Source organism: Equus przewalskii, chromosome 5, assembly GCF_037783145.1.
Source record: "Equus przewalskii isolate Varuska chromosome 5, EquPr2, whole genome shotgun sequence".
Taxonomy (NCBI): Eukaryota; Metazoa; Chordata; class Mammalia; order Perissodactyla; family Equidae; genus Equus; species Equus przewalskii.
In genome coordinates this window covers 43221430-43246794 of record NC_091835.1, presented here as the reverse complement: position 1 = coordinate 43246794, position 25365 = coordinate 43221430, and the positions used below count along the sequence as shown (strand labels likewise).

Here is a 25365-nt window from a genome sequence, read left to right as displayed (position 1 = left end):
AAATGTTTTCCATATGAGGGCTAGACCATACTCTGATTCATTTAATTTCAGTGAGACAGAAATTTTAGAATACAGATAACAGAGCCTGGTCAAAGGGTTTCACATGGTCTTTTACTCCCTAAGTGCCCGGTCAACATGTAGGCATCGTGCCCATAGTGTTTTTGGTTCTCTGCCCTAAGGTGGGAAACTTCAGACATCTGAGTGGTCCTGGGCCCCCTTCTGGAGTTGCTTACTCACCTTCGGAGCAGACAGCAGCACGAGCTCCCACAGGAAGCTTATCTGCTCCTTTCTACCATGAATCTCAAAGCAAAGGCTATGCCCAGGCAAACTACAGCCCCCTCCCTGGTGCCATCCCTTTAGGCTTCAGACCACGGCAAATCCCATCAGAATCCACTTTTGTGAGGAAACAAATGATAAAGTTTTTCCCTAGACGGAGTAAAGATGATATGTTTCCCATCTTATAAATATGCTGTAACCTTGGCTAACCTTGTTTAGGAACAATCGATTCATTTACGCAACAAATATTTATTAAGCATCTATTCCATGTCAGACACTGAACTAGATGTTGCAGATACAGCAGTGAACAAAAATTATCAAGGCCGGCCCGGTGGTGTACCAGCTAAATTCGCACATTCTGCTTCAGCGGCCTGGGGTTCGCTGGTTTGGATCCTGGGCGCAGACCTAGCACTGCTCATCAAGCCGTGCTGAGGCAGGCGTCCCACGTATAAAATAGAGGAAGATAAGCACAGATGTTTCCTCAGCAAAAAGAGGAGGATTGGTAGCAGATGTTAGCTCAGGGCGAATCTTCCTCAAAAACAAAATCACAGAGTTTACATTTTCATAAGGAGAAGAGACAACCAATAAATAAATAAAAATGTAAAGTATGTCAGGTGCTAAGGGAAAGAATTCCTTTAGAGTCTGTCTGCTCATAACTGCCCTTGCTTAACTTGGCCTGGTACCCACAGCCCAGCCAGCCTTATCTGAAATGATTAATGACTTTGGACCATTTGTTGCAAATTACTGGTACAGTTAGAACTAAAGGTCAAATTGGGCTTTTTCCCCAAACAAGAAACGATTGTTAGTTTATTAGTTAGGGTTTTATTGTGAAGAATAGATATTAGCTTAGGTAAAAACCCTGTATCTTGATAGAACCATTGTCATGTTAAAATAGTGAGTTCAAAATTCCAGGTCATATAATTCATACACAAAATCCAAGAACTCTGTCCTATTGACAAAGGACTTAGTAAACTTAAATAACACCTAGAGCTATTAAACCAATGGATGCAACTGATCAAGTGAGTAAAAGCGTAAGCCTAGTGAATGAATTTCCTTACAGCAATTCCTTGTCTAAAAATACTAGTGTGATTTTAAGGAGACAGAACCTGCAGCCCAACCACTTGTGAAGCAGGCTCACCAGCCCACTCTCCAGGGAGGTGTCTGCCCATTCCTTTACCCGGGTCTGGGGGAAGAACCTGGAATTTGGAACACCATGGGTATCTCCTGCTCATCTTCTTGTGCTGAAAGCCACCGAATGTTCCTAAAGTAGGAGAGAAAAGAAACACATGTTCAGGAAATCCAGGACAATGGAGTTCTAATTTGTTCCTGAGCCTAAGGCCTCATGATTAGAAGCTCATTATTTGCCTGTAATAGTCTCTCCAGAGTATCCATCCTTGAGGCAATTCACCTTGTTCCTTTCCTTTTTCTCCTGTTCAGGAAGTTTTAAACGACACAATTTCCTACCCTGATGGTACGTTCATGGACTGGGAGTTTAAGATCTCTGTCTTGTATGATATTGCTAAGGTAAGAGACCTACAAAAACAAAAGAATTTATGAAAATTAAATATAGGAAACCAGAGCTAGCAAGCTATTCAAACTCTGTGTGCATTGGTTTCTTCATCAGTAAAGTGGTAATAATAATACTACCTATGTTCATAGGGTTGTTGTGAGGATTTTATGAAATAATGTATGTCTTAGTACAAGGCCCAGGACAAATACATGTTCAATATATTTGGCTTTTTTTTTTATTATATTTTTTCTACTCTGGGTTTGGGATACACATTTTTCATAGACTTGCTGGAAATCAAAATCATATAAGATTGCAGGAAAGACAACTAGAACTTCAACTTTTTAAGAGAAAATATTAAGGACAGTCAAACATCTTGCACAAGGCAGTAATAAATTTGGACATGTATATTCCCCGGCATGACATGAAAAGGGAAGTGGATACCAGGAACCAGGGCCTCATTCATAAATGCAGGAACAGTAAGTCCTGAGAGTGAGCTCTGTGATACAGTCTTAAATCACCAGAAAGTCAAATAGTATCAGAATCAGTTTGAAAAAATGTTGTAAGACACCTATTGGCCACATTTCACTCCTGTGATCCAGTCTGAAAACCAATTTCTACTACGACACCTCTGCCCACCAGGGGGAAGCACACCAGCCAAAAGCAGGCTTCCCATTTCAAAACAGAACGAAAGGTTCTATTTCCAAATAGAATGAAATGGATTAGATTTTAGGAAATAATCTAGCCCAGCCCCCGCCATCAGAAAGGCAAAGCTTTATTCTTCGTATTTTTAAATTGAGGTAGCAGAAGACCAGAGACATACCCAAGGTCACAGACCAAATAACTGGTAAGCAGAAACACTTGAAAAAAAAAGGAATCATCCCTTTGTTTCATATTATATGTAACTACTCAACTAGAGTCTTTAGACAATTGTCTTTTACTGTGTCACTTAAAAAGACTTCAAAACTAGACGCAGTGCTTGGGCAAATATTAGAGCGTTAACAATATTTTTTAAGTAAAATTAATGGAACTAAATTTAAAATCTGATGATGTGATTCTGCTGAAATGGTTTCAAAACATCATTTCTTTCTTTAAAATAAGCAGATGAAGAGTGTCAGACCTCTTTGTTTTCCTGTTGTCTGAAAAATTACAGGGGATGTCATATCTGCACTCCAGTAAGATAGAAGTCCACGGGCGTCTGAAATCCACTAGCTGTGTGGTGGACAGTAGAATGGTGGTGAAGATCACTAATTTTGGCTGCAATTCCATTTTACCTCCAAGAAAAGGTCTGTAATGAATGAAATTTGTCCTAGTTTCTCACTTTTTTTAAAAAAAATTTTTTCACAAGCCCACACGAGGCGCTCAGAAAATGATGACACTGCAGAAAATAAACAGCCACAAGAGGCAACAGCTGGCTCGTTTTCCAGCACTTCACCCTTGTCGCTTTTCAACAAGTGCTTCTTGAGTTGAACAAATTTCCTCTGTGGCTTTCCTTCATCTATCTGTCTCTTGATATCAGTGAGAAACTATGAAGAACTTGTTGGCTTGTGGAAGCAGACCTGGGATAAAAAGTAGAGGTTAGAGTAATAAGAGATGTTAGAAATCATCTGGTCTAATCCTCTTCCTTTATAAAAGAATGAAGGCTCAAGGAGGCTGAGAGATTCACCCAAGAAGATAGAGTACAAGGCAGGAGACCCATTTCCAAATTCTAGACATCACTCATTTATCTATGATAATGATAAGAAACGATAATGACAAGAAAAAAACACTTATCGATACAATATATTCTTACTTATCCCTTCCAGGATTGTGATGAGGGTCAAAACAGTAACACAAAGAAAAATGACTCGTAAAGCATAAAGGGCTTTTCATGTTGAACACTTACCCACTTTGCCATAACTCAGAGTTAAACAGCCTCAGAAATTCATATATGCCTCAGAATTCTACCTAAAGCCAAAACTGAATTCTATTTCTGATTCTACTTTGCAACCCTTTAGTTTTCCCTTAATAAAAGAAAAATTACAATTCTGCCCCTATGTCTTCAGTCACCCCAGGCATAGCATGACACTGGACTCTATCCAGTATGTGCTTGTTGAAGACCGGCTGTGTGCCGAGCGTGGTTCATCGTCTAGGGGAACAAATCTTCATTAGATGATTCATGACCACACAAAATCAGATGAATTGCAGGTCAAATCCTGACCTCCTGAACATGAGTTCAGTTATACCTACCTATCTGTGCTGTCAGTTACTCAAAATTTTAGCATAAGTAGATTTTCTCACCTTTCCTACAAACCCAAAACATTGGAATCAATTGTCTATGAATCAAAGTCCCATAAATTCATGAGACATAAATTCAAAAAGGCAATGAACATTTGGATGGAAAACCAAATGATAAAAATGTCTCATCATAAGCATATCACTGTACCTAACAACATGAATCTATTAATTTTTTAATTGCAGCTGCTAAAGATAGAAATCTCAAAATATTTACACAGAGCTAGGTGATACTGGAAAAGTTCCAAGGGATGTTGAAGGAAAATGAATTGTATGCCCCTGTTATTAATAGGGTATATGATAGGATCCAAAACCTGAGTGTCTGTAGGAGCCAAAGACAGGCCACAGGAGCATTTCACTTGTGTGAAGCAGACTAGATGGAAAGCATTAGGAATAGCAGGCACAGTGGTAAAACGTGAGTAAATTATATGTGCATAAGAATACTGTGGAAACCAAAGAAAACACAGCTATGGGCGACAGCTGACTTGGAGGCTGCCAGTCCGTCATACCTTGGAAATATCATTGTTAGTCTCTGTTCAAATGTGCTCTTTATTTTCTTTCATAAATATATATATGCATAAAATATTTTTTATATTTTATATATTTGTATATTGCATTAAAATGTATGGATATATGTGTATTATATTAAAATATATTTATATTATATAAAAATGTATAAATATGTTTTATATTTCTAAAGGCTTTCATAGGTTTATGCCATATGTCCCATAAGTTATTAAATCATCAGCCTCTCATATTGTACTGCGTTCATCCCACAGATATTTTCTGAGCACTTCCTGTACAGCAGGCACTATTCTAGATAGATCTTGAAAGTTATCAGGGCTATGATCCTAGCAGCTTTATTGCCATTTGACCTTGCCCAAGTCCTGACATTACACAGCCAGCTTAAAAGGTACATGTGTTCTAACCCATCACCAGCATTAGCCTAAACTCCTCAAGAGTTTGGGACCACATAAATTCGAGGCTACTCATATTTAGGGTGCATGGTGTAGAGACTTAAAGAAAAAAAGCAGACCTATGGGCTGCTCATCCCGTTAACTTTCTACTCTCGATGCTGAACGTGCAGACCTGTGGACAGCCCCGGAGCACCTCCGCCACGCCAGCTTCTCTCAGAAAGGGGATGTGTACAGCTATGGGATCATCGCACAGGAGATCATCCTGCGGAGAGAAACCTTCTACACGTCGAGCTGCCGGGACCAGAATGGTAAGTCTGACGCCTTCATCTGCCCCCTCTAGGAGCCCGAGTTCTAGGCTCCCCAAGACCCCAATCTGTTTGTGACCACATCTCAGTCCTCTCGTCTGCAAAAGGAATGGCATACCTGCACTACACATTTCTCAGGGGTGTGGGAAGAATTAAATGACAGCGTGAGCGTTAGAGTGCTCTGAAAAGCCTAAGACAATGAATGTACCACCACCAGGTGACATTATTGTCCGTATTATTGCTAATTAAAGAGTCTTCCCTTACAATTTTCCATTTTCCTTTTGACTCCAACAAGAGATATGTGTCTGTTTAACGCCTGAACTAAATTACCCCAGTGGGACAACAAACATATTTTGATTCTTACTAAGAGAAGAGCTACAGTTTTTGTTAGATGTCCTCTCAGGGAGAAATGTCTCATTCCTTTCAGCCAGTCCTCACTTATGGAGCACTTATTGTGTGCCAGCTGTTAACTGTCTGGGAGTGGGGGGTGAGTAAAGGGTGTATCAGGCTGGGCTAGAGTTTTGCTCAAAGGAAGCCTCATGAAGGCAGTGGAATCTGAGTTGAGTTTTAAGGGGTTAGTAGCCTTAACTTAAGGTAACCTCCTGGGTATAAGAGGGTATAAGACCTCTTCACTTGGGGCTCATTTATTCACGCAACATCCATCTATTGAAAGCTGGCCTAGGCGCTGCCACTCTCTCACTGGGTACCCATCCAGGGTAGGGGAACCAATTCAGAATCTGGCCGCCACTAAAATTTCTTCACGCTGCGTTGTTTCTTGTAATTTGAATTATTCTTATCCCATTAGAGAAGATTTTCAGAGTGGAGAATTCCAACGGAGTAAAACCCTTCCGCCCAGATCTGTTCCTGGAAACAGCAGAGGAAAAAGAGTTGGAAGTGAGTATATCACATCCTCCCTGTATGAGTTTCTTTGGGCTGCTGTAACAAATTGCCACAAACCTGGTGGATTCAAACAACAGAAATGTATTTGCTTACAGTTCTGGAGGTCAGAAGTCTGAAATAAGTTGTCAGCAAGATCATGCTCCCTCCAGAGGCTCTAGGGGAGATTCCATTCCTTGCTTTTTCCAGAAGCTTCTGGTGGCTATGATATACCTTGGCTCATGGTCACACACTCCAATATCTGTCTCCGTGGTCACATTCTCTTGTCTTCTGTCTGTCTAATCTCCCTCTACCTCGCTCCCGTATAAGGGTACGTGTGATTGCATTTGGGCCCACCAAGATAATCCAGAATAATCTCCCCCATCTCAAGGTCCTTAACTTAATCACATCTGCAAAGACCCTTTTTTCAAATAAGGTCACATTCACAGGTCCCAGGGTTTAGGACATGGACATCAGCTTTAGGAGCCGTCATCAGCCTGCCACACTCCCCAGGTCCTGTCTGTCTCCCCCAAACCAGGGAAGAGCTGGCTTGTTAAGCACACATCACATTCTCAATTTTTAGGAGCTAAAAGGGCAAGATGTCCTTGTGATACACTTATTGGCCTATAATAGTACCTACTAATTAAAAAATAAATATGCCAACATCCAGAAACAACAAAGAAATGTCCTTTCACTCCTTCATCCTTCCTCTGAAAGAAATGGGCTTTTCTCTCTGCATTTGCTTAAGTTTTTTATAATCCCTCACAGAGACCTTTAAGGCCTATGAAAAAAATTCTAATTTTTTTTTAGAATTTTATCTGAGCTTTTATAATTCCAGAGGATAGTAACTAAAGCAGTTTAAAAAGCATTTATGGTCCTAAAAAGTTAAAAAAAAGAAAATATTCGTTCCTTGTGGGATAAAGATAAAAACACTTCTCTTCAGTTTATAAGCACGCTGCCAGATGAGTTTATGGGCGATTCTGTGGTGGCCGGTGGCCCATCTTTACCTCTGCTCCTCTTCCCCTGTCAGCATTAAAGGCACATGGGAGACCCAAGGTTCTGAGCTACAGCTGCTCCCATCCTTGCTCTCTCCTCATTCCTTCTTTCCTCCTGCTTTTCTGGATCCTAGGATTTTCTGGACTCCTCCCCACGTATCAGCATGTCCCTTCTCAAACCCTCCTTTCTAGTCTGAGTATATCTATGCATGTTTAAAATTTTTTCACCAAAGCATTCTCCTCCTCAATTCACTCATGTAGTTGGATGGTTCTGGAACTGGAAATGAAGAATAAGATTTCACATCTAGTAGCTGGTTCCAATAGAATACGGGGCTGAAGCTAGATGGCTTGGCAATGCCAGAAGAGCACACGGGACTCACTCTGTGGTGCTCCGTCAGCCCATTTGTCGATTGCTTCTGTCCATTCCTGTCTAAGGCGGTCAGCAGATTGTCCAGAAGGCAGGAGCATCATCTAGTGGTGAACACAGGCAGAGGCTACACTGTGGTCTGGTCCCTCTCTCCAGAGACTCATTAAGGCAAAGAACGCAGATAGGGACTGCATCTATACCATTTGTGATCCTGTTTCTGGCCAGAGTGAAGAACAAACTTTATTTAAAGCAAATAGTTTTCACCAAGCTTTTTGATCCAACAAAAGCTGCAAACAAGTGGTAGCAAATGAGATGATGGGTCCATGGGCTTCCTCGTGTCTCCCCCTTCCTCTGTATCCCCTTTCCTCACTTCTCATCTCCACTGCAGTTGGGCATTATAATCACCTGAGGAACTTAAAAGTAGATATATTATATTGTAAGGCCACACGGATGGCTGGGCTAGGGCAGCAGGGTATTGTGCTGAGAGACCAAAGAAACAACCCAGAGATGATGGGTGAGACATAGATTTACTGGGACTTACGTACAGGGAGAGTCCAGGAGCAGCTGGCTGTACATAGATCTGCACACCACTACCCCCCAAAGAAGTTTGTTTAAGTAGGCAGAGGAAGAAAGGCTGCATGCTTGCCAAGGGGGTCGTCCCTGTATGACCTGCATTCCAAGGACCAGAGACCACCCGCTCCCCCTGCCAGGGGCGTCTGTTTTCCTTCAAACCTTGAGGGTCTTTGTGCCAACTATCCCACGAGAAAACAACTGGGTGGACCAATCCCAGGACTGTTATCATCATGAGTGCTGGTGCATAGCCCAGACAAGGAGCCTCCAGGACACATGGTCTTAAAGGGGCACGGTGGCTAATGCCCCTTCGTACATATTGTCCTTTGCCCTGCAATATTTGGGAACTACTAATGCTAAAGCAATTATTGTTTATCTGAAATTCAAGTTTAATTGTGTGTCTTGTATTTTTATTTGCTAAATCTGAGAACCCTACTAAGGCTCCTTCACAAACCAATTAAATCAGAGTCTCCTGGGGTGGGGCCCGGGCATAAGAAATTTTATAAATGCTCCCCAGGTGATTCTGCTGTTGGCATTGGTTGAAAACTGCTGCCAAAGAGCCTCACTCTCATTTAGAGTCACTTCCCTCATACTCACCGAGCCCTCCTATGCCCTCCTCAACGTACATCCTGCAAACGTCTGTAAAGAATGCTGTCTCTCCCATCAACCCAGCCGCATCCAAATTGGTATCACCTTTTCATTAATTCAGGACCCAAGGGAAGGGCAAGGCAAGGATGCACAGGTGGCGATGCCCAGGACACACTGCAGACCACTGGGCGAGCTCGTCTTCATCGTCAGAGTTGCAATGTTTTAAAATAGTCCCTGCCTCAAGTACTTCCATCATAGAAGAGAGGATAAAATAGGCCCCCTGAACTAACCCACCCCTTCCTTCTTCCAGGTCTATCTACTTGTAAAGAACTGCTGGGAGGAAGATCCAGAAAAGAGACCAGATTTCAAGAAAATTGAGAATACGCTGGCCAAGATATTTGGGTATTGCTGAAATTTTTACTGTTCCTCACTAATTTCAGGTTTTTCTAATAATAATTGACATTCCATGGCACCTAAGAATAAGAACGCCTATTCTAATGAAAAATTCAGACTACAACACCTGTCTTAAAAAATTAAAATAAGCAAGATTGAATTCTAGATTTTTCCATGTTTTCAGTTAGATGCAGTGAAGAGTGAGAAAAATAAGACTGGAATAAGAATTAGGAGGTCCAGCTTCTAGAATAGGATCTAATAATAGCTTGCTGTGAAACGTTGGGCAAAACGCTTACCTTGTCAATTTTCTTGTTAGTAAAATTGGGCTGAACAAGATCATTTCTCCAATTCCTTCCAGCTCTAACTTTCTGTGGTTCTCATTAAGTCAAAGATTCAGGTACTTAACGAGGCTAAAATGCCCAAGGCTGGAGATGACATAGAGTGAAGTTGATGAAAGTGTGGTCATTGATGTGGTCGATGCAAACTGTCCTTTGTGGGAAAGGAGCAGGAAATACTAAACGATTTAATTCTTGCCCATTTTTCATTCCTTCGCAGACCTGTTACTAAGAGTGGGTGAGATTGTACGTGCAACAGATGAAATGTAGACTCAGGAAGATAAACGGGGCTCCCGATATCTCGCCTTTAAAAGGGTGGTTCTCAACTTGGCTGCACGTTGAGATCACCTGGGGAGATTTTAAAAGTGCTGATGCCTGAGTCCTACCCCGGAAAGCCTGATGTAATTGATTGAGGGTGCGGGCTGGCATCAGGAGTGTTAATAGCTCCTCAGGTGATTAAAATATGCAGCCAAGGTTGAGAAAACTATTTTAATTGAATCAATTCATCATGGAGTAAGATAATCCATCTCCATCCCTTCCACCTGCTCCCTCACCCTTCCTACCAACTAGACTGTGTGCTGGTGGTTTCAAGTGAGAATCCCCTGGGGAACTTAAAAAAATTCCGTTTCTTAATCCCAAGCTTGGCAGTTTCCAGTCATATAGGTCTGCGTTAGGACTCAGACATGTGTTGAATTTTTAACAAACGTCCCTCCTCATCACAGGGGATTCTGATGTGGGCCATGTTCTCCTTGAGTGCCGACGTGGTAACTTTTAATTGTTGTTGTAATAAGGAAATGCTAGGATTTGTTCAGCTCCTGCAATTGTGCCATATAAGTTATGAATATTATCTTTGATCCTGACAGCGACTCTCCGGGATTTCAGTGTGCCTCTGACTGAGCTCTGCACCATGGCTTGTCACACTTCCCAGTGTCGCAAAAAGCTGGCGTCTTATCTAAGTCTCCTTGGTCTAATAAAATAATCCAGAGTTAGGTTTTCTGCTTTAGAACCCTGGCTCTGTGTTCTGAAGAAACCGCATAAGGCTCAGCTTTGCTTTTCTTATATTTTTTTTTTTTAAAGATTGGCACCTGGGCTAGCAACTGTTGCCAGTCTTTTTTTTTTTACTGCTTTATTTCCCAAACCCCCCTGGTACATAGTTGTATATCTTAGTTGCAGGTCTTTCTAGTTGTGGGATGTGGGATGCCACCTCAACGTGGCCTGACGAGCGGTGGCATGTCCGTGCCCAGGATCCGAACCCTGGGCCGCCACAGCGGAGTGCGCGAACTTAACCACTCGGCCACGGAGCCGGCCCCTCAGCTTTGCTTTTCTTGATCCATCTCTTACACTTCCATTTATCACCTCTAGAGCCTTTTTAAAAAAAAAATTTCCCTTTATTGCAAATTATTATTAAAATTTTAGAAAATATGAATAAGCAAACAAGAAAGTAAAAACATCACCGGTTTGTCAATGGATGACCACCAGTTTTCAAAAATTAAAAATGAGATGATAATTTTTGCTGTTTCATAAACTGACTTTTCTCACTGAACAATATAGAGGTGGCATCTGTGTATTTAACCATTCTAATACATATTTACTGATATATTAATATTTCATTGCATCATAATATCTTAACTACTTTTTGTGATGCATTTAGGCTATTTTCAAATGGTTGCTGTTGTAAAGAATGCTGTGACTTTCTTTGTGGTTAACTTTCAACCCATTCAACATTGTTTTCTTGGTGTAATTCTTGAAAGTGGAATTGACGGGCTGGTCAGGATGTGCGTTCTTAAGGTCTATGACCTTCTACCACATTGCCCTCCATGAAGCTCATAGTGTACATTTTTCCTCCTTCTTACCTACAATGATTACCATTGTTCTAACATTTGTTTTTCTTTCCTTTTTTAAAAAAAAATCTTATTTCTATTTCTTTGATTTTTCCTGAGTTTAAACTTTTTTTACTGTATTTCTTGGCCACTTAATTACCTGTTCCCTGTATTTGCCCATCGTTTTGTTGGATGTTCATGTTTCCTTAATAATGCTTAAGAGCTCTTTATCTGTTAATACCTACAGACTATTTCATGACCAAAAAAACGAAAGCTATATGGACACCTTGATCCGCCGTCTACAGCTATATTCCCGAAACCTGGAGCATCTGGTGGAGGAGAGGACACAGCTGTACAAAGCAGAGAGGGACAGAGCCGACAGACTCAACTTCATGTTGCTCCCAAGGTAAGGCAGATGTCCCTGCTTCTGTGGTTTCCCACGGTTCCACAGCCAAGCCTCAGACCTTGAAGCTGAAAGCTTCCGCATATTTGTCTAGCCCCGCTTTTCCTGGTATCTATTTAGTATTGTTCCCTTTTCACAGTTTTTAACAGATTATTCAGTTTATAAATACATGCACCTTGCTAAGCCTTTGTCTGGTTTGTATTCCAAACACCGGGAAGAAAGAGGTTATTTTCAAGTGGCTGTGTGGTGCCACTGAAGGAGCGTGGACTGTGGAGTCAGAGAGACCTGGGTTCCAACACCTCTTTGTCACTTTCACTAAGTCTGGGAGCTTAGGCAAGTCACTGCCTGTCTCTCCTCAGTCTCAAAATGGAAATTAAAATTTCCCTGTGGAATCGATGAGCTATAAGGCACTTTCAGGAACTAAGTGTTAGTTTCTTTGCTTTCTTCTTTCCACCTCCAAGTAGAAGCCAAATTACAAGAAGTAGGAGCCATCTTTAGTGGAGGAGGTGGAGGCCCCGCGTCAGATGTCTCATCATGGAGGCATCTGTGGGCTGCCCTCTGTTCGGTGAAGCAACGTTACAGTCATGACAGAAGGGAAACGGAGGAAGGTTAAAATCCTCAAACGATTTAAAGTTTTGTGAGTGTTGGTGCTCAGATAATAACTAAGGAATGTTAAAATAAGCAGGAAATGAAGAGCTAAGAAATAGGCTTGGGCCAATGGGCCCACAACTGGCACAAGTGAGAAGTAATGTTCTTTTCTCGTTAAAGTATAATAAACTGTCCTATTAGATTAAGGATAAGCTAGGCAGTCTAGCATTGGGTGAAATCACGGAAATTGAGGTCAGCTAGGCCTGACTTCAAATTGTGGTTCCACCACCTACTACTGATGTGCAATCTTGCGCAGGTTCCCTAACTGCTCCAAGCCTCAGTTTCCCACCTACCTCATAGGCTGGCTCTAAGGATCCCCTGAAATAGTGTGCAGGATAGAAGGTACTTAGCACAGTATCTGGAATGTCCATGGTTGTTATTATATACAGTAATTATGACTTTTATCTATAACTTGTGCTGATGATTATTTTATTTTGAACCCAGCTCTGCATTAATAAAAGAATGGTTTTGAGGTCATATGAGCTGTTTTCTAAATAAAGAAATTGTTTGTCTTCCACAAGCCTGGGTAAAGAGGTAGGAGTTATGCATGTGCTCTGTCCGGTTGTCCAGGCCTGAAGAAAGCCTCCTGCAGAACCCATGTGCCCTCAGGGTGTCTAGGAGCAGCCTGGGAATGCTGCCCTGGGAATAGGCTGGAACCCTTAATATTCACTTCAGAGAATGCAATTTCTTTCGGAGCTCCATAAATGCTAGTCATATAATGCATCATTCTTTGCCTGGCCTTTAATGCTGAGTTGTGATAAAAACAACATCCTGATCATCTGTCTTCTTTCCAGGGTGTCATCATCAATGGTCTTCACGAGTAATGTCACTCAAATGGTTTGAAACAGCTGGTTTACCATCTCAGATTTTTTTTACCCTTGGTTCAATGTGCCAATTTGACCAATAGATGGTAAATGTTTTTACTGGATTGTCAAAGCTTTTAGAACACAAATCTTTTCCATAGCTGTGTCGGGGTGGGGAAAAATCCCCTTTCTTCCCTTCTTGTGTTCCTATGGCTGGACTAATAATAAAATTGACACAAGACTGGATTAACAGGAGAAAAAAACAGTTTAATATATACGTATTGGAGATCATAAGGAAATGGTACTTGGGGAGTGAACAAGGCAGGCAATATATGTGTCTTTTACACAAAGAAACAGTGAATTTGTGAAGAATTGACAAGACAAGGAAGCTCAGATTCAGGGTTTGTAGTTAGGGAGGAATTTAAGCAGAGTTTAGGCTTGAGGAGTAAATGAACAAGGTTTGTTTATGTGGCTTCTTATCCCTAAATCCCCAGCTCTGGTGATAAGGATGCAGGGAGAGCCCCTGTCACATGGGAGATTTTTCCTGCTTTCAGGGGAACAGAGACAGGAGGGTGAGAATGCCCTTGTCCTTCTCAAGTAACTTCAATTCAAAATAATTAATATACCGTTGTGGGATATTTTGGCGTGGCCTGCCCTGGGCCCCAACAGTTACAATACACCATAATTCCCATGCAACTCACTTTGATAATTTATGTAAAAAGTATTTATATTTGCAAAACGAAACTGAAGCGTACATGAACAATAACTAGAAGAATCAAAAAGAAATATTTACGGCACAATTGTGAATAAACGTAAGATTGCATGTAGGAACCTGATGCTGTTTACACACTTATTTAAAAACAATGCCCTTTGGGCTTTGAGACAGATTCAAATAGAAGTGTTTTCTTCCTGTGGGAAACCCTTCTAAGACATCTACCATGTATACTAATCTGTTTGTCTTGGCAACAGCCTCTTATCAAAGCTCACCATGTTTGTCACTGTCCTTCATTTATCTGTCAACACTGGTTTCTCTCCCTGGGTAATGCACTATTTTCCAAGCTCATATGACTTTTCAGATATAAGCAGTAAAATGAAGGGCAAAGGTGGTGAACTATCCAATTTTATCATTATATCTATGTAGCCTTTAAAATAATCTGCACCCTTATACTGGCCATGTCAAGAGCAACCACCCCAGAAGTGTCCCCGAGGATCCAAGTGGCCACACCAAAGGGCATTTTTCAAAGGTTGCAAGTTTTGCTACTGTGCCAACTGGAAAGACTTCCCTCGGTGCTCTAGAGCTTCTCTAAATGAGTATTGCATACCCTTGTGGTCGATTAGCTGTTTTCTGGGAGAATGCCAGCCATTCTTCCTTTGATACGATCAGCACACCTCCAGATCTTTCCGTCTCCCTGAATCTCCAGGGCCTGGGGTGCGGAGGAAGTGTGGTGCAATAAAAAGACTGAAGGGGGTGATGTTACTGAGTTCTAGTACTGGCTCTGCCCTTCGTGGCTGTGGGACTTTGTGAAAGTCATATATTCTTTTTAAGCCTCAGCTTTCTCATCTGTAAAACTAAGGGCTTTATTCTCCATGACCTCTATGGCACCTGCCAGCTTGCAGATTCGGATTCTAGTGGTTCCGTACTCAAGTCCTTCACAAAATGATCTCTAAGGCAGACAGGGAGCATCCAGCCTCATGTCAGCCCCACCCCATTTTATCAATGAAAAGGCAACTTGGCACATAAAGGAAGTATGGAGTCCCTTCTTGTGATTCTTCTCTCTTAATTCTGAGTCTGATATACTACTCCTTGTATCTCTGCAACAAAGATGTTCTAAGTCACTTCTATTTGACTTTTGCAATTTTAGCATAACTTTAATTTTTTTATATGATAATTGACTTTGCTTTTTAAAGGACCCAAATCTGGTTCAAAACATATCAAATAAATTCTGGTTCAGAATACATCAAAATTAATTTTTTAAATGCATTGTTCCTTCACAGTGATATTAAACAATACCATGTTAAATATGCCTAGGAGGTGAAAATATTGGCTCTGATGAGAAAGTCATATCTGATAGCTATAGTGGTGCCAGCTCTGGCATTAATGACACAAACTCTCTTTCTCAGCTTCTAGATATAGAGCTGTATCCAGCCTATAGGGCAAAGGGCATCAATAGAGACTATCAATAGACTGGTAAAAAGTGGGCAAGTGTATATATGTATTAGGGTTATGTAGGTATTAGAGTTATGTATATATATATGCTCTAAGATTAACAATCAGATACTAAGTTAATGCTGAACCTGCTTATATTCCTCTGAGTTCAAATATATGTATTATATGTATATGTATGTAACATGTTCATATGTATAGCATGTGCAGTCTATCTTTGTTTTCCAGCTACCCAATTCACTGGAAACCCCAAATTTTAGAATTTCTGGTGGACAATTACTGCTGTTTCAAATATTTATATAAGGGAAGAAAAAATTTACTGAAGTTGAAGGTATTTTAATTTTCCTTCCTCGTCTAGGCTAGTGGTGAAGTCTCTGAAGGAGAAAGGTTTTGTGGAGCCTGAACTGTATGAGGAAGTTACAATCTACTTCAGTGACATTGTAGGTTTCACCACCATCTGCAAATACAGCACCCCCATGGAAGTGGTGGACATGCTCAATGACATCTATAAGAGTTTCGACCACATTCTTGATCACCATGACGTGTACAAGGTAAGCGCTTCACCTAACAGACTGAAATGATCATATGGCCCCAGGTCAGCAGAGCTGGAATTGGTTGCTCCTGTTATTACCCAGGTCTTGTCTTCTCTAATTTAAGATTTAATGAATTGGTGGCTGACTCTGAGAGAAAAGTGAGGGAAAGTGGAAGAATAAGAAGGGTCAGAAGTCAAAATGACTCTGTGACTTTAAGAAGCAGTGAACAACGTAAAGTTCAGCAAGAATGGATGTGGGGTACTAAATCTAGAGAAAATGTCATACTCTCAAATTATCTTCAAAAATAGATAGTATTTTGGCTGATTGCAAAATAAGAGAAGTCACCTGAGTTATAAGTAGAATAGGAATCTTTTCTTGTCGTTGTTGAAATAGCACCATTCAGAGAATACTAACAGAGAACAGGGAGAGCATTCAGTAAGTTCAGAACTGGATCTATGACTTGACTACGGTGCTGATCAGTTCCAGACTAATCGTGTCCGAGTCAGAGGAGTAAAGGGGAATTGAATTCCTGTATTTTCATGCTGGAAAAGCAGCAGAGCATATGGAACAAGTAACTTTAGAATTAGAGCTCTTCGTTCAAATCCCAGTTTGCCCCTACCTAACTGTGTGACCTCGTAAAATGTATTCAACTTCCTCAAGTCTCAGTTTACATATCTGTAAAGTGGGATGATAATAATACCTAACTCAATGGGTTATTGTAAAGATTATAGAGATACATAATATGCCTGAAACACTGTATCCTTAAGTAAAGCTTAGAGGTCGTTGATATAACAGTCTGTCATGATGTTTATTATCCAGAGAGGACGTCCCATTTAGGATTTGTTTTAGCCCAATCCTCACTCTGTGTAGGTTAGAAAGCCATTTTAACAGTGGTCCTTGTTGGATAGAAAATGATTATGCATTTAGAAGTAGTCAGCAAAAAGAAGTTAACTAACCAACAAGTGTTAACAATGCATCTGACTTCATAATGTGCAAAAAATTTATTTTCATAAGTAAAATTGAAAGGAAGACATTTATCAAAGAATAATGTTTATAGGATATGACTAATATTAGTCTGCTACTTATTACAAGCAAAGTGTTTGGAATCACCATACCACAAGAATGTGTATTACATCTTTGAGGAGCCTACAATTATTTTTTCTCAAGTAGTACATAAAAAATGATAAGTGTTAAAGATGACTTTCCTGGTAATTGAAAGTATTCCTAAAATTACATAAAACCATTCAGATTATTTAAACATTTATAGAGTTGTCACCACATCTGGATGATTTATATTATTATGAAGTACTTTCATATGGTTAAAATCTTTTGCAGCTGTTTTATCATCCATTTAACTAGACTATAAAAACTCTGAAGGAGGCTTGCCCCGTGGCATAGTGGTTAAGTTCAGTGCGCTCCACTTTGGCAGCCCGGATTCATAGGTTTGGATCCCAGGTGCAGACCTGCACCACTCATCAGCCACGCTGTGGTGGTGACCCACGTATAAAGTGGAGGAAGATGGGCAACAGATGTTGGCTCAGGGCTAATCTTCCTCAGCAAAAAACAAAAAACAAAAAACCCACCTTAAACTGGTCCCAGAAAAAATGTACAAGGCTATGCCCATACTGAGCTCTCAAAAGCTTTTGTTTTGGATGTGTGATTAACTGCTTCTGTTTAATTTCTTGTGCCTTTTGAAGGGGCAGATTCACTGATGAGAAACTATTTCCACAGGTGGAAACCATTGGTGATGCCTACATGGTGGCTAGTGGTTTGCCTAAGAGAAATGGCAATCGGCATGCAGTAGACATTGCCAAGATGGCCTTGGATATCCTCAGCTTTATGGGGACCTTTGAACTGGAACACCTTCCGGACCTCCCAATATGGATTCGCATTGGAGTTCACTCTGGTATGGAGCTGAGCACTGAAGCAAATGGGAACCATATGTACCTCTGTGCACCAACTAAGTCAGAAAGGATAAAGGGTCTTCAAGTGTGACCAGTTTTCACGTGATATTTACCCTTGAATCTGTTTACCAAATATAAGCTCTTATTACACATCCTGACGTAATTAGACCCACTGCCTAGAGAGTTCTAGGAACCAACGCCTTTAACAGCACCTTTAACTCCTGGAATGATAAACACCAACCACAAACTAAAGTAACAAGCTCCAGACTGCCTATTTAAGTTATCTTATTTACTATTTCACTTGCGTCCTCTTCATTCACTCCTTCTCCCTCACCTTCAACTTCTCTATATTTTTACCCACTAAAATGTTATAGTATCTTAAATGGATTAGATTATCTACAGGGAGAAACAATAGCTAGTCAAATTTCTATAATGAAAGGGCATTTACGTCCCCCCGACTCCCCTCAGAGGTACAGAAAGTGCATGGATCTCTTCAAAGACCAGGAAAGTTACAGCCTGAACAAGAGATTTGAGAAGATGAGTTACAAATATTATAGAAAAATATAGTTAGAGAGAAACTCAGAAGTCATCCAGATTAAACCTTTACAGGGCATAAATTATCTTTATAGGTTCCAAGGTAAGTAATAATGTAGCTACTTTTAGAATAATCCCAGGATCCCATGAAAACTCACTACTTTCAAAGCCAACTCACCCCATTATTGAGTAGTTGTAATTGTTAGACAGTCTTTCCTTATGTTAAATTAAGTCACATCTCCCTATGATTTCTTTTCATTGCTCATTTTTCTGCCCTGAAAGCCTCACAGAAACCCCAAAGCACAGAAAACCTGAGCGATCACTCCAGTCTTTGTGGCAAGGACCAGATAGCTACATTCGCAAAAGTCATCCTGTATCCACGGGGCCAAGCGCAGAGCCTGACAGTAAATCAGTATTGCTTGAGAAATGAATCAGTGAGATTCTCAAAGTGACAGTAAATAGAAGTTAAAAACAACTGCCACACCTTTGACAGCGAGGAACATAGCTGTGGCCTTCCCCAATCATTTGTACAGCCAGATGTCATAGATGTTTCCAGAGACACATGAGGGAACTTCCTGGGCACCTCCCTAGCCAGCAACAGCATGCTGTCTCTTTTGTGACCTATTGCAAACTGCCAGGCCTGGAGGAAGGGGCAGCAGCAGGATGGGCTGAGCCAAGTCAGGAAGAACAGAGCTCTGGGTCCTGGCCCAACCTGTTGTCTCCTGTGATCTACTCAATGCCTTAGCTCATCGCGAGGGCCTGGGTGCTACCACATTGGGCTGGAATGACAATAGATATTAGGCACACATCCCTGGAGGGGTTTAGCCCTAAGAGATCAAAAGGTTGCAGTTCAATGTTGATAGCTGAAAACATGACATAACGTGTTCAGGGATCTTCCACTACCGGCCCTTCCCAGGTTTATCATTCCATTTTTGAAGTGAAGAGTCACTTGTAATTAGACCTACCGGAACTGAGGCACAGAAAGAGATCTTCTGATTGCTCCTTTCCTTCTATAGGTTTTTTTCTGCTTTTATTTTGATGACGTTCATTTCTTTGTTTGTTATGTACTGTCTTCATCAAACCTAACAGGGAAGGACCCGGCAGTCAGGGGAAGATCCAGTATTTGGAGTTGTTCTCAATGTTCGTAAACTCTGAGTATCTGTAAGCTAAACCTGTAAAGAAACTCATATAGATCAAAACCCAATAAGCCAACTAGAAAATCGAGAGTTGCCTCTATCCAAAACCCAGTTTTACAGTTTCCAAGTTAATTTTTAACTTCTAAAATCTTTAGCTCCTTGTGTTCATTCATTCCATCCAAATGCCTGATTGAACAACCATTCCTCTTGACCTAATATGCTATGATGCATGGTCTTGCTTCGGCTTTTGTTCTTCTCAGAATGTTCTTGTGCCACAGTTCCCCCATCCCACTGCCTTCACATGGTGCATGAAATACTCAGAGAGGGTTATGCCAAGGCCTTGTCTGCTGAGTCTTCCATCATTGTGCCACCAATCCCAGAAATGCTACTCTGACTAAAATAAAAATAAAATGAAACGAACTTGGGCCATGGAGAGCTTTGAGTACACCGTGCCCTTCAGCAGTTCAGAGCTCAGGGTTGTGTGGCTTGCCACTGTAAGCAAGCAATGAGATAATCTTTATCCTTCCTGAGAGCTTATTTTAAAATATTGAGAAGGATTTCCCCCCTTTGCAGCCTGGATCTCTGGAGGCGTTCTTGTTTAATGTAAACGTACTTTTCTGTCCTAAAGCAAAATGCTTTCTGAAAGCAGAGATTGAATAATGATACCCCCTTGTTGAAGACATTCATTAAACGCGGAAGTCACAGCTTGCTTTTCATGTCCTCAGTCACTTCTCCATGAAATGAAGCATTCAGCATGTGACCCTGAGAAGAGGTTTCCCCGCCTTAACTCCACTCTGCGATTTCTGTGACCTTCACTTCCTGCTTTCTGTCCATTCAGGTCCCTGTGCGGCTGGGGTCGTGGGGATCAAGATGCCTCGTTATTGCCTGTTTGGAGATACTGTCAACACAGCCTCGAGGATGGAATCCACTGGCCTCCGTAAGAGGGGAGATTGTTTTTCTGCTGGAGGACAAAAATTGTGTCTTCAGCAGAGGGGAACTGTAGGCTAAAATGTACAATGAGGAGACACAACGTGCCCGTGACATGAAGAACAGCCCCTCACAGTGACCGAGCGTGAGCCTGTGGCAGTCTGTCCTAGCTAAATTGGCTTTGCTTATTACCATTTGCTGATCACTATTTTATGCTTCCTTTTTTGCTAAGTTTTAGTCTGTTTCTATTGGTTTGGGTTCATTTGCAGTGCATTCTGGAGTGCTCTACCTGGGGTAGTCATGAAATTTAGCAAAGATTCGTGTAAATTATAAGACAACTCAGTGTCCTAGATATGGAGTATACACCCTAGTTCACTTTCCTGTTCCTCTTTTATTTGGTTTTCCTGAGGATAGTTTTAGTAAAGAAAAGTATAAGTATTTGTTATATGCAAAAGCCTATAACACATTTGCCTGACAAGGTAGGGCCTCCAGGTGCTACATGTGGCAGATGCTCAGTAAGTATTGATGACAGTGATAGTCATAGAAATCTATACAAGAGAGAAAGCAAACATTGGTAGAGCGAGTGGAGCTTACAAAACACAAGTGGTGGAATGGTATTTTGGTGGTCTACTGACAACCTGATACTGGTTTATACTGGAGAATCATGATACAAAGGAAAGGATAAGGTTGGGATCAGACAGACTTGGGGCAAAATCATAACTATGCTAATCGTTGTCTGTATAAGTTGGGGCGAAAGTTACTTCATCTTTCTAGGCATTAGAAAGTTGAAGATATAAATTGAGAATGGGGTACCAACCTTGCCGGAAGGGTTCCTGGAGGGATTTGAGATGATATTTGTTAAGCATTTAGCAATCCTCTGACCGTGGTAGTCATACAATTTGGGGTTGTCATCATTCTTCCTATTGTTATTGTCTGTGGCACCCATAGTGGAAAAGGTGCTATACAGCAATGCACCTAGGAATGGGAACGCCTCACCACCTGTTTGTCACAAGGATAACAGTATCCCAGAAGAGTAAAATGTGAGAAAATCAGGACCCTATAACTCTCTACTGAATCTCTACCTTGCCACCAACACTTAAGCTACTCGTTAGAACTTTTATACGTGGACCTAAAACCAAATTCCAACTCTCAAGCTCAGTACCACAGACTAAATCCAAAACAAGGCCCAGGGCCTACCACGCTGAGCTGGGATGAGAATTTATAGGGCACACCCTGGGGAGCCCCTTCACTCAGGACCCTGTAAAACACTGCCAGACCCTCTTCCCATGTGTGGTCATATTTCTTATCTGCCCAATTGTATTTTTAAGTGTTTTTTCACTAAAATATGTAAGCTGTCAAGGACACCTGTAATAAATGTCCTGAATCAGGGGAAACAAATGTGGCCATATAATAGATTTAAAAATGGGCGAGATTTTCATTAATCTATTTTCCACTTCCAGCCTTGAGAATTCATGTGAGCGGCTCCACAATCTCCATCCTCAAGAGAACTGAGTGCCAGTTCCTGTATGAAGTGAGAGGAGAAACATACTTAAAGGTAAGGGAGCCACAGAGAAACTACCCAGAAATAGCGCTCAGTGACACCTGCGGGCTGCTGTCTTTGAAACTGTACATCCAACGGTCAATAATGATGAGGAGCACAGAGATGAAGAAGGCTTTTCTGTACTCCTTACAATGATCATCCACTAGGAGAAGCCACCACCAAAGAACGTAAACCCAGAACTTTCCTTTACTCCCAAGAGCCCTTTTGATATTTTGAACTATGACCAAGATGCTATAAAATGCTGCCACCATTTCTTCTACATAGATCCAAGTTTTGTCTGCAATTCCTCCTCCAAACTCAAGAAGCTATGGTCTGGTCCAAGACATATTTAACTTAAGTCAAAGCTCCATCTCCTCACTTACTTCCTTGCTCCTACTGCAAGATGCTGCTATTCTCCCTTGCCACTCGCTTTACCATTCTGAAGCCCTGAACCAGAGAATCGCACGATGTGGCCTCTGACTTCTGACTCAGCATCATCTGGGTCCTTGTTAAAAAGCAGATGCCTAGACTCCACCAGGCCTACTGAGTAAGACTGTCTGTGAGTGTAGATCAGGAATCTATATTTTCGAAAAGTATTCGAAGTGATCGTGTTGCACACTGAAGTTTGAGAATCACTACTCTAGACTCTCCATGTGTTCCTCATATTTAGAACACCTGCCCTCTGGAGCCACCAAATGTCTCCAATTGGCTCTCAGGCTGCTTTTCAAAGATCATTACAGTCTTTTCACAATTGGTCTGAAGCCAACTATTGACTATAAGACTATCTGTCTGCAGTAGCCGCGGGACTTCTAGCCTTTACGCTGGGATTGAAATTGGGAAAGCCTCTTTTTATGTGGAAGTATCCTAACATCACACTCATTTTCAGAGTCCTCCATAAGTGCATTTTCTGCACAGAGCAATTCCCCCCAAATAGAAGTGGTTTATGGATTACTGTCACCCAAACATAGCCAGCAAACCACTATTTTTTAAAATGAATGATTTTTAAATATATAACCATCCAGTCTCCTTTTCAAATACAAGCTCTAGCAAAATCGGGATTTCCAATAAGTTTCTATTGATTTTATAGACTCCAGATGGGCCTAACAAATGTCAGTTAATGAATGTTTATTATGATGCCCACGTGTTTATAATGTACACACTTAACGTGGGGAAACTGGCAAAAGTTTTGAGGCAAAATTTTGTGGCACAAAGGGCTAGAAGAAAATGTGGGTGATGGAAGCTGGTTGAATTTGTGGGTGTAGCAGGATTGTAGATGAATTTTTTCTTAATTTAGAATTCTTGTGATGTTGCTATAATGATATTTTGAAATACCTTTTGGAAAAAAAGAAAACTCTACTTGGAAAAAATGTGTCTAGTGAATAAGAGACTTATTTTTAAAAAGGCACTTGGAAGTAAAGATCTGTCTAGAGATAATGTAAGTCATGTTGGCAACGTGTGCTTACTGAAATACAGGCACTGATGAGAAACGTAGAGGTCAAATGTCCCCTGGGAACATATGCTTGTCAGAACAGTGGGCTAGAACTGAACTGTCTTCTTGGCCTCTATGGTACACACATTTCTTGTCTCACTAGGGAAGAGGAACTGAGACCACCTACTGGCTGACCGGAGTGAAGGACCAGGAGTACAACCTGCCAACTCCTCCTACTGTGTAAGATGCTGGGTGCGGCCGGAAGGGACAGGGGAGTGGAGGTCTTGGCTTTGTAAGATGTGCTACATATAGTCAATTTAATTGTTGGCGAGTGCTTTGCTAGTGGCAATGATGTGCTGAATACAAGGCCAGGGACTACATACATGAGAAGATTAGAAACCTCTCTTCTCTGGCTGCTAACAATTGGGTGTTCCAGGCATGCTCAGGAGAACAGAAAGTCGTTGAGGGCTCACCTTCTGCACATCTGGTTCCGACAAGAGTAGAGCATGCTGGAGGCAGGGCCACTACAGTTCTGGGTCTCCACATGGGGTTTGTGTTCTCCCTAAGAAGAGGAAGATAAGGTTTCAGGTCTAACTAGCAGGTTTCAGTTCCCCTCAAGGTGACTTAGATGGTCAAACAGTTGCACATTTGTTGCGGCAATCAGTCGTGTGACTGTTGCTGTGGCTTTTGCTATGGTGGAGAAACCCTGTCTTGCAAACTCCTAGATACTGGACCCAGGCAGATGGCCAGCCTGTAGAGATGCCAGAACAGCCCAGATCTTCTCTGGGGCACAGGTGACGAGCCCCTTACTAGGAGTGCCCCAGATCTGTTCCAAACTCTTGAAGCCCTCCATCCATTCTGAGCCCTCCACACACAAGGCGTACACTCCTAGGAATGTGTGGGACCAACAAATTTTCAGGGTTGTGCTACAGGAGCCTAGCATTGTTCTGGCTTCTTTCTCACTCCCTGCAGTGGCGTGTGTAAACCTAAACACGCCTCCAAATTCTAGCCGCATCCTGTTACACTTTGAAATTGAAATATAATTTTCTACTTGAAATATTCTGCTTTTTCTAGAACTACAGAGAGCAGGGATGACAGGTCTTTAAGCTCATCAAAGGCAAGGCTCATTTCGTATTCTCTGGACCTCCTGTGTTGAGCACAGAATAAGCATTCAATAAGTATTTGGTAAAATCAACTGATTGTACTGGAGCCAAGGAATACTCTGTATGGATTGCTGAGAAGTCCCATTTTCCCTCCCCACTCTCTTTCCAGGGAGAATCAACAACGCCTGCAAGCAGAGTTTTCGGACATGATTGCCAACTCTTTACAGAAAAGACAGGCCTCAGGGATAAGAAGCCGAAAACCAACTCGGATAGCCAGCTACAAAAAAGGCACTCTGGAATACTTGCAACTGGACACGACAGACCAGGAGAGCACCCATTTTTAAACATAAATGAGGTCCAAGGACTCAGGCAAATGAAGGACAGCTGCACTGAGGCAGTGGCCTCAACTGTCCTAAAAGCATCGTTTCCCTGAGACCTCGGGGGACCAGAGGAAGACGTAGATGCATTGCACTTAGCCTTGGCTGCCCTGCCTGGAACAGAGACTCGCTCCTGTGAATCAGATGTGCACACTCAGTGCGATAATTCCCTTTCACTCTGGAATCCGATCTCAACGGTTGCTCCAGGGAGCTTCAACCCAGGAAAGAAGAGGAAAGAACGTACCATGTCGAAGTTGAAGAGATTTTGTCCTTATTTGTTTTGTTTTTGTTTTGTTGTGTTTACTGGCTCTTTTTCATTCTGTATTCATGATAAGATTTTTTAAAATTGTCACAATTGTATTTTAAGTAGCTTATCTCCATTAAATTATATTTAACTCATAATTTTTGCAGAAAATATGCTATATATTAGGCAGAAATAAAAGTTAGAGGTTTACTGAGTGTGTGTATGTGTTTCCACCTATTCCACCCATTTTCCTGGAATGCACCAGCCATCATTTTGTGCTCGCTGAAAATCTGATTAAATTTCCCCATACTGAAGCAAGGCAAAGCTAGCACTGTCACTCAGGGGTAGAACCTTCTGTATTGCACGAGGGAATTTTGTGTCTAGCCTTCTCCTGTGA

The 25365-nt window shown here is 41.5% G+C and overlaps 1 protein-coding gene across 3 annotated transcripts in view; it reads left to right on the top strand.

Moving 5' to 3' along the window:
* GUCY2C (guanylate cyclase 2C) overlaps window positions 1-24983 on the top strand; it is a 157253-nt gene extending 132270 nt beyond the window's left edge. For all 3 annotated transcript variants that reach the window (XM_070619176.1, XM_070619177.1, XM_070619175.1), the window contains 12 exons: window positions 1714-1800; window positions 2937-3069; window positions 5145-5282; window positions 6085-6173; window positions 8986-9077; window positions 11471-11629; window positions 15600-15792; window positions 17506-17680; window positions 20187-20285; window positions 21736-21830; window positions 23408-23484; window positions 24517-24983. In XM_070619176.1, coding sequence (XP_070475277.1) covers window positions 1714-1800; window positions 2937-3069; window positions 5145-5282; window positions 6085-6173; window positions 8986-9077; window positions 11471-11629; window positions 15600-15792; window positions 17506-17680; window positions 20187-20285; window positions 21736-21830; window positions 23408-23484; window positions 24517-24691 — 1512 coding nt within the window. In that variant the 3' untranslated portion in view covers window positions 24692-24983. The remainder of the gene's footprint in view (window positions 1-1713; window positions 1801-2936; window positions 3070-5144; window positions 5283-6084; window positions 6174-8985; window positions 9078-11470; window positions 11630-15599; window positions 15793-17505; window positions 17681-20186; window positions 20286-21735; window positions 21831-23407; window positions 23485-24516) is intronic.
* The last annotated feature ends 382 nt before the right edge of the window (window positions 24984-25365 follow it).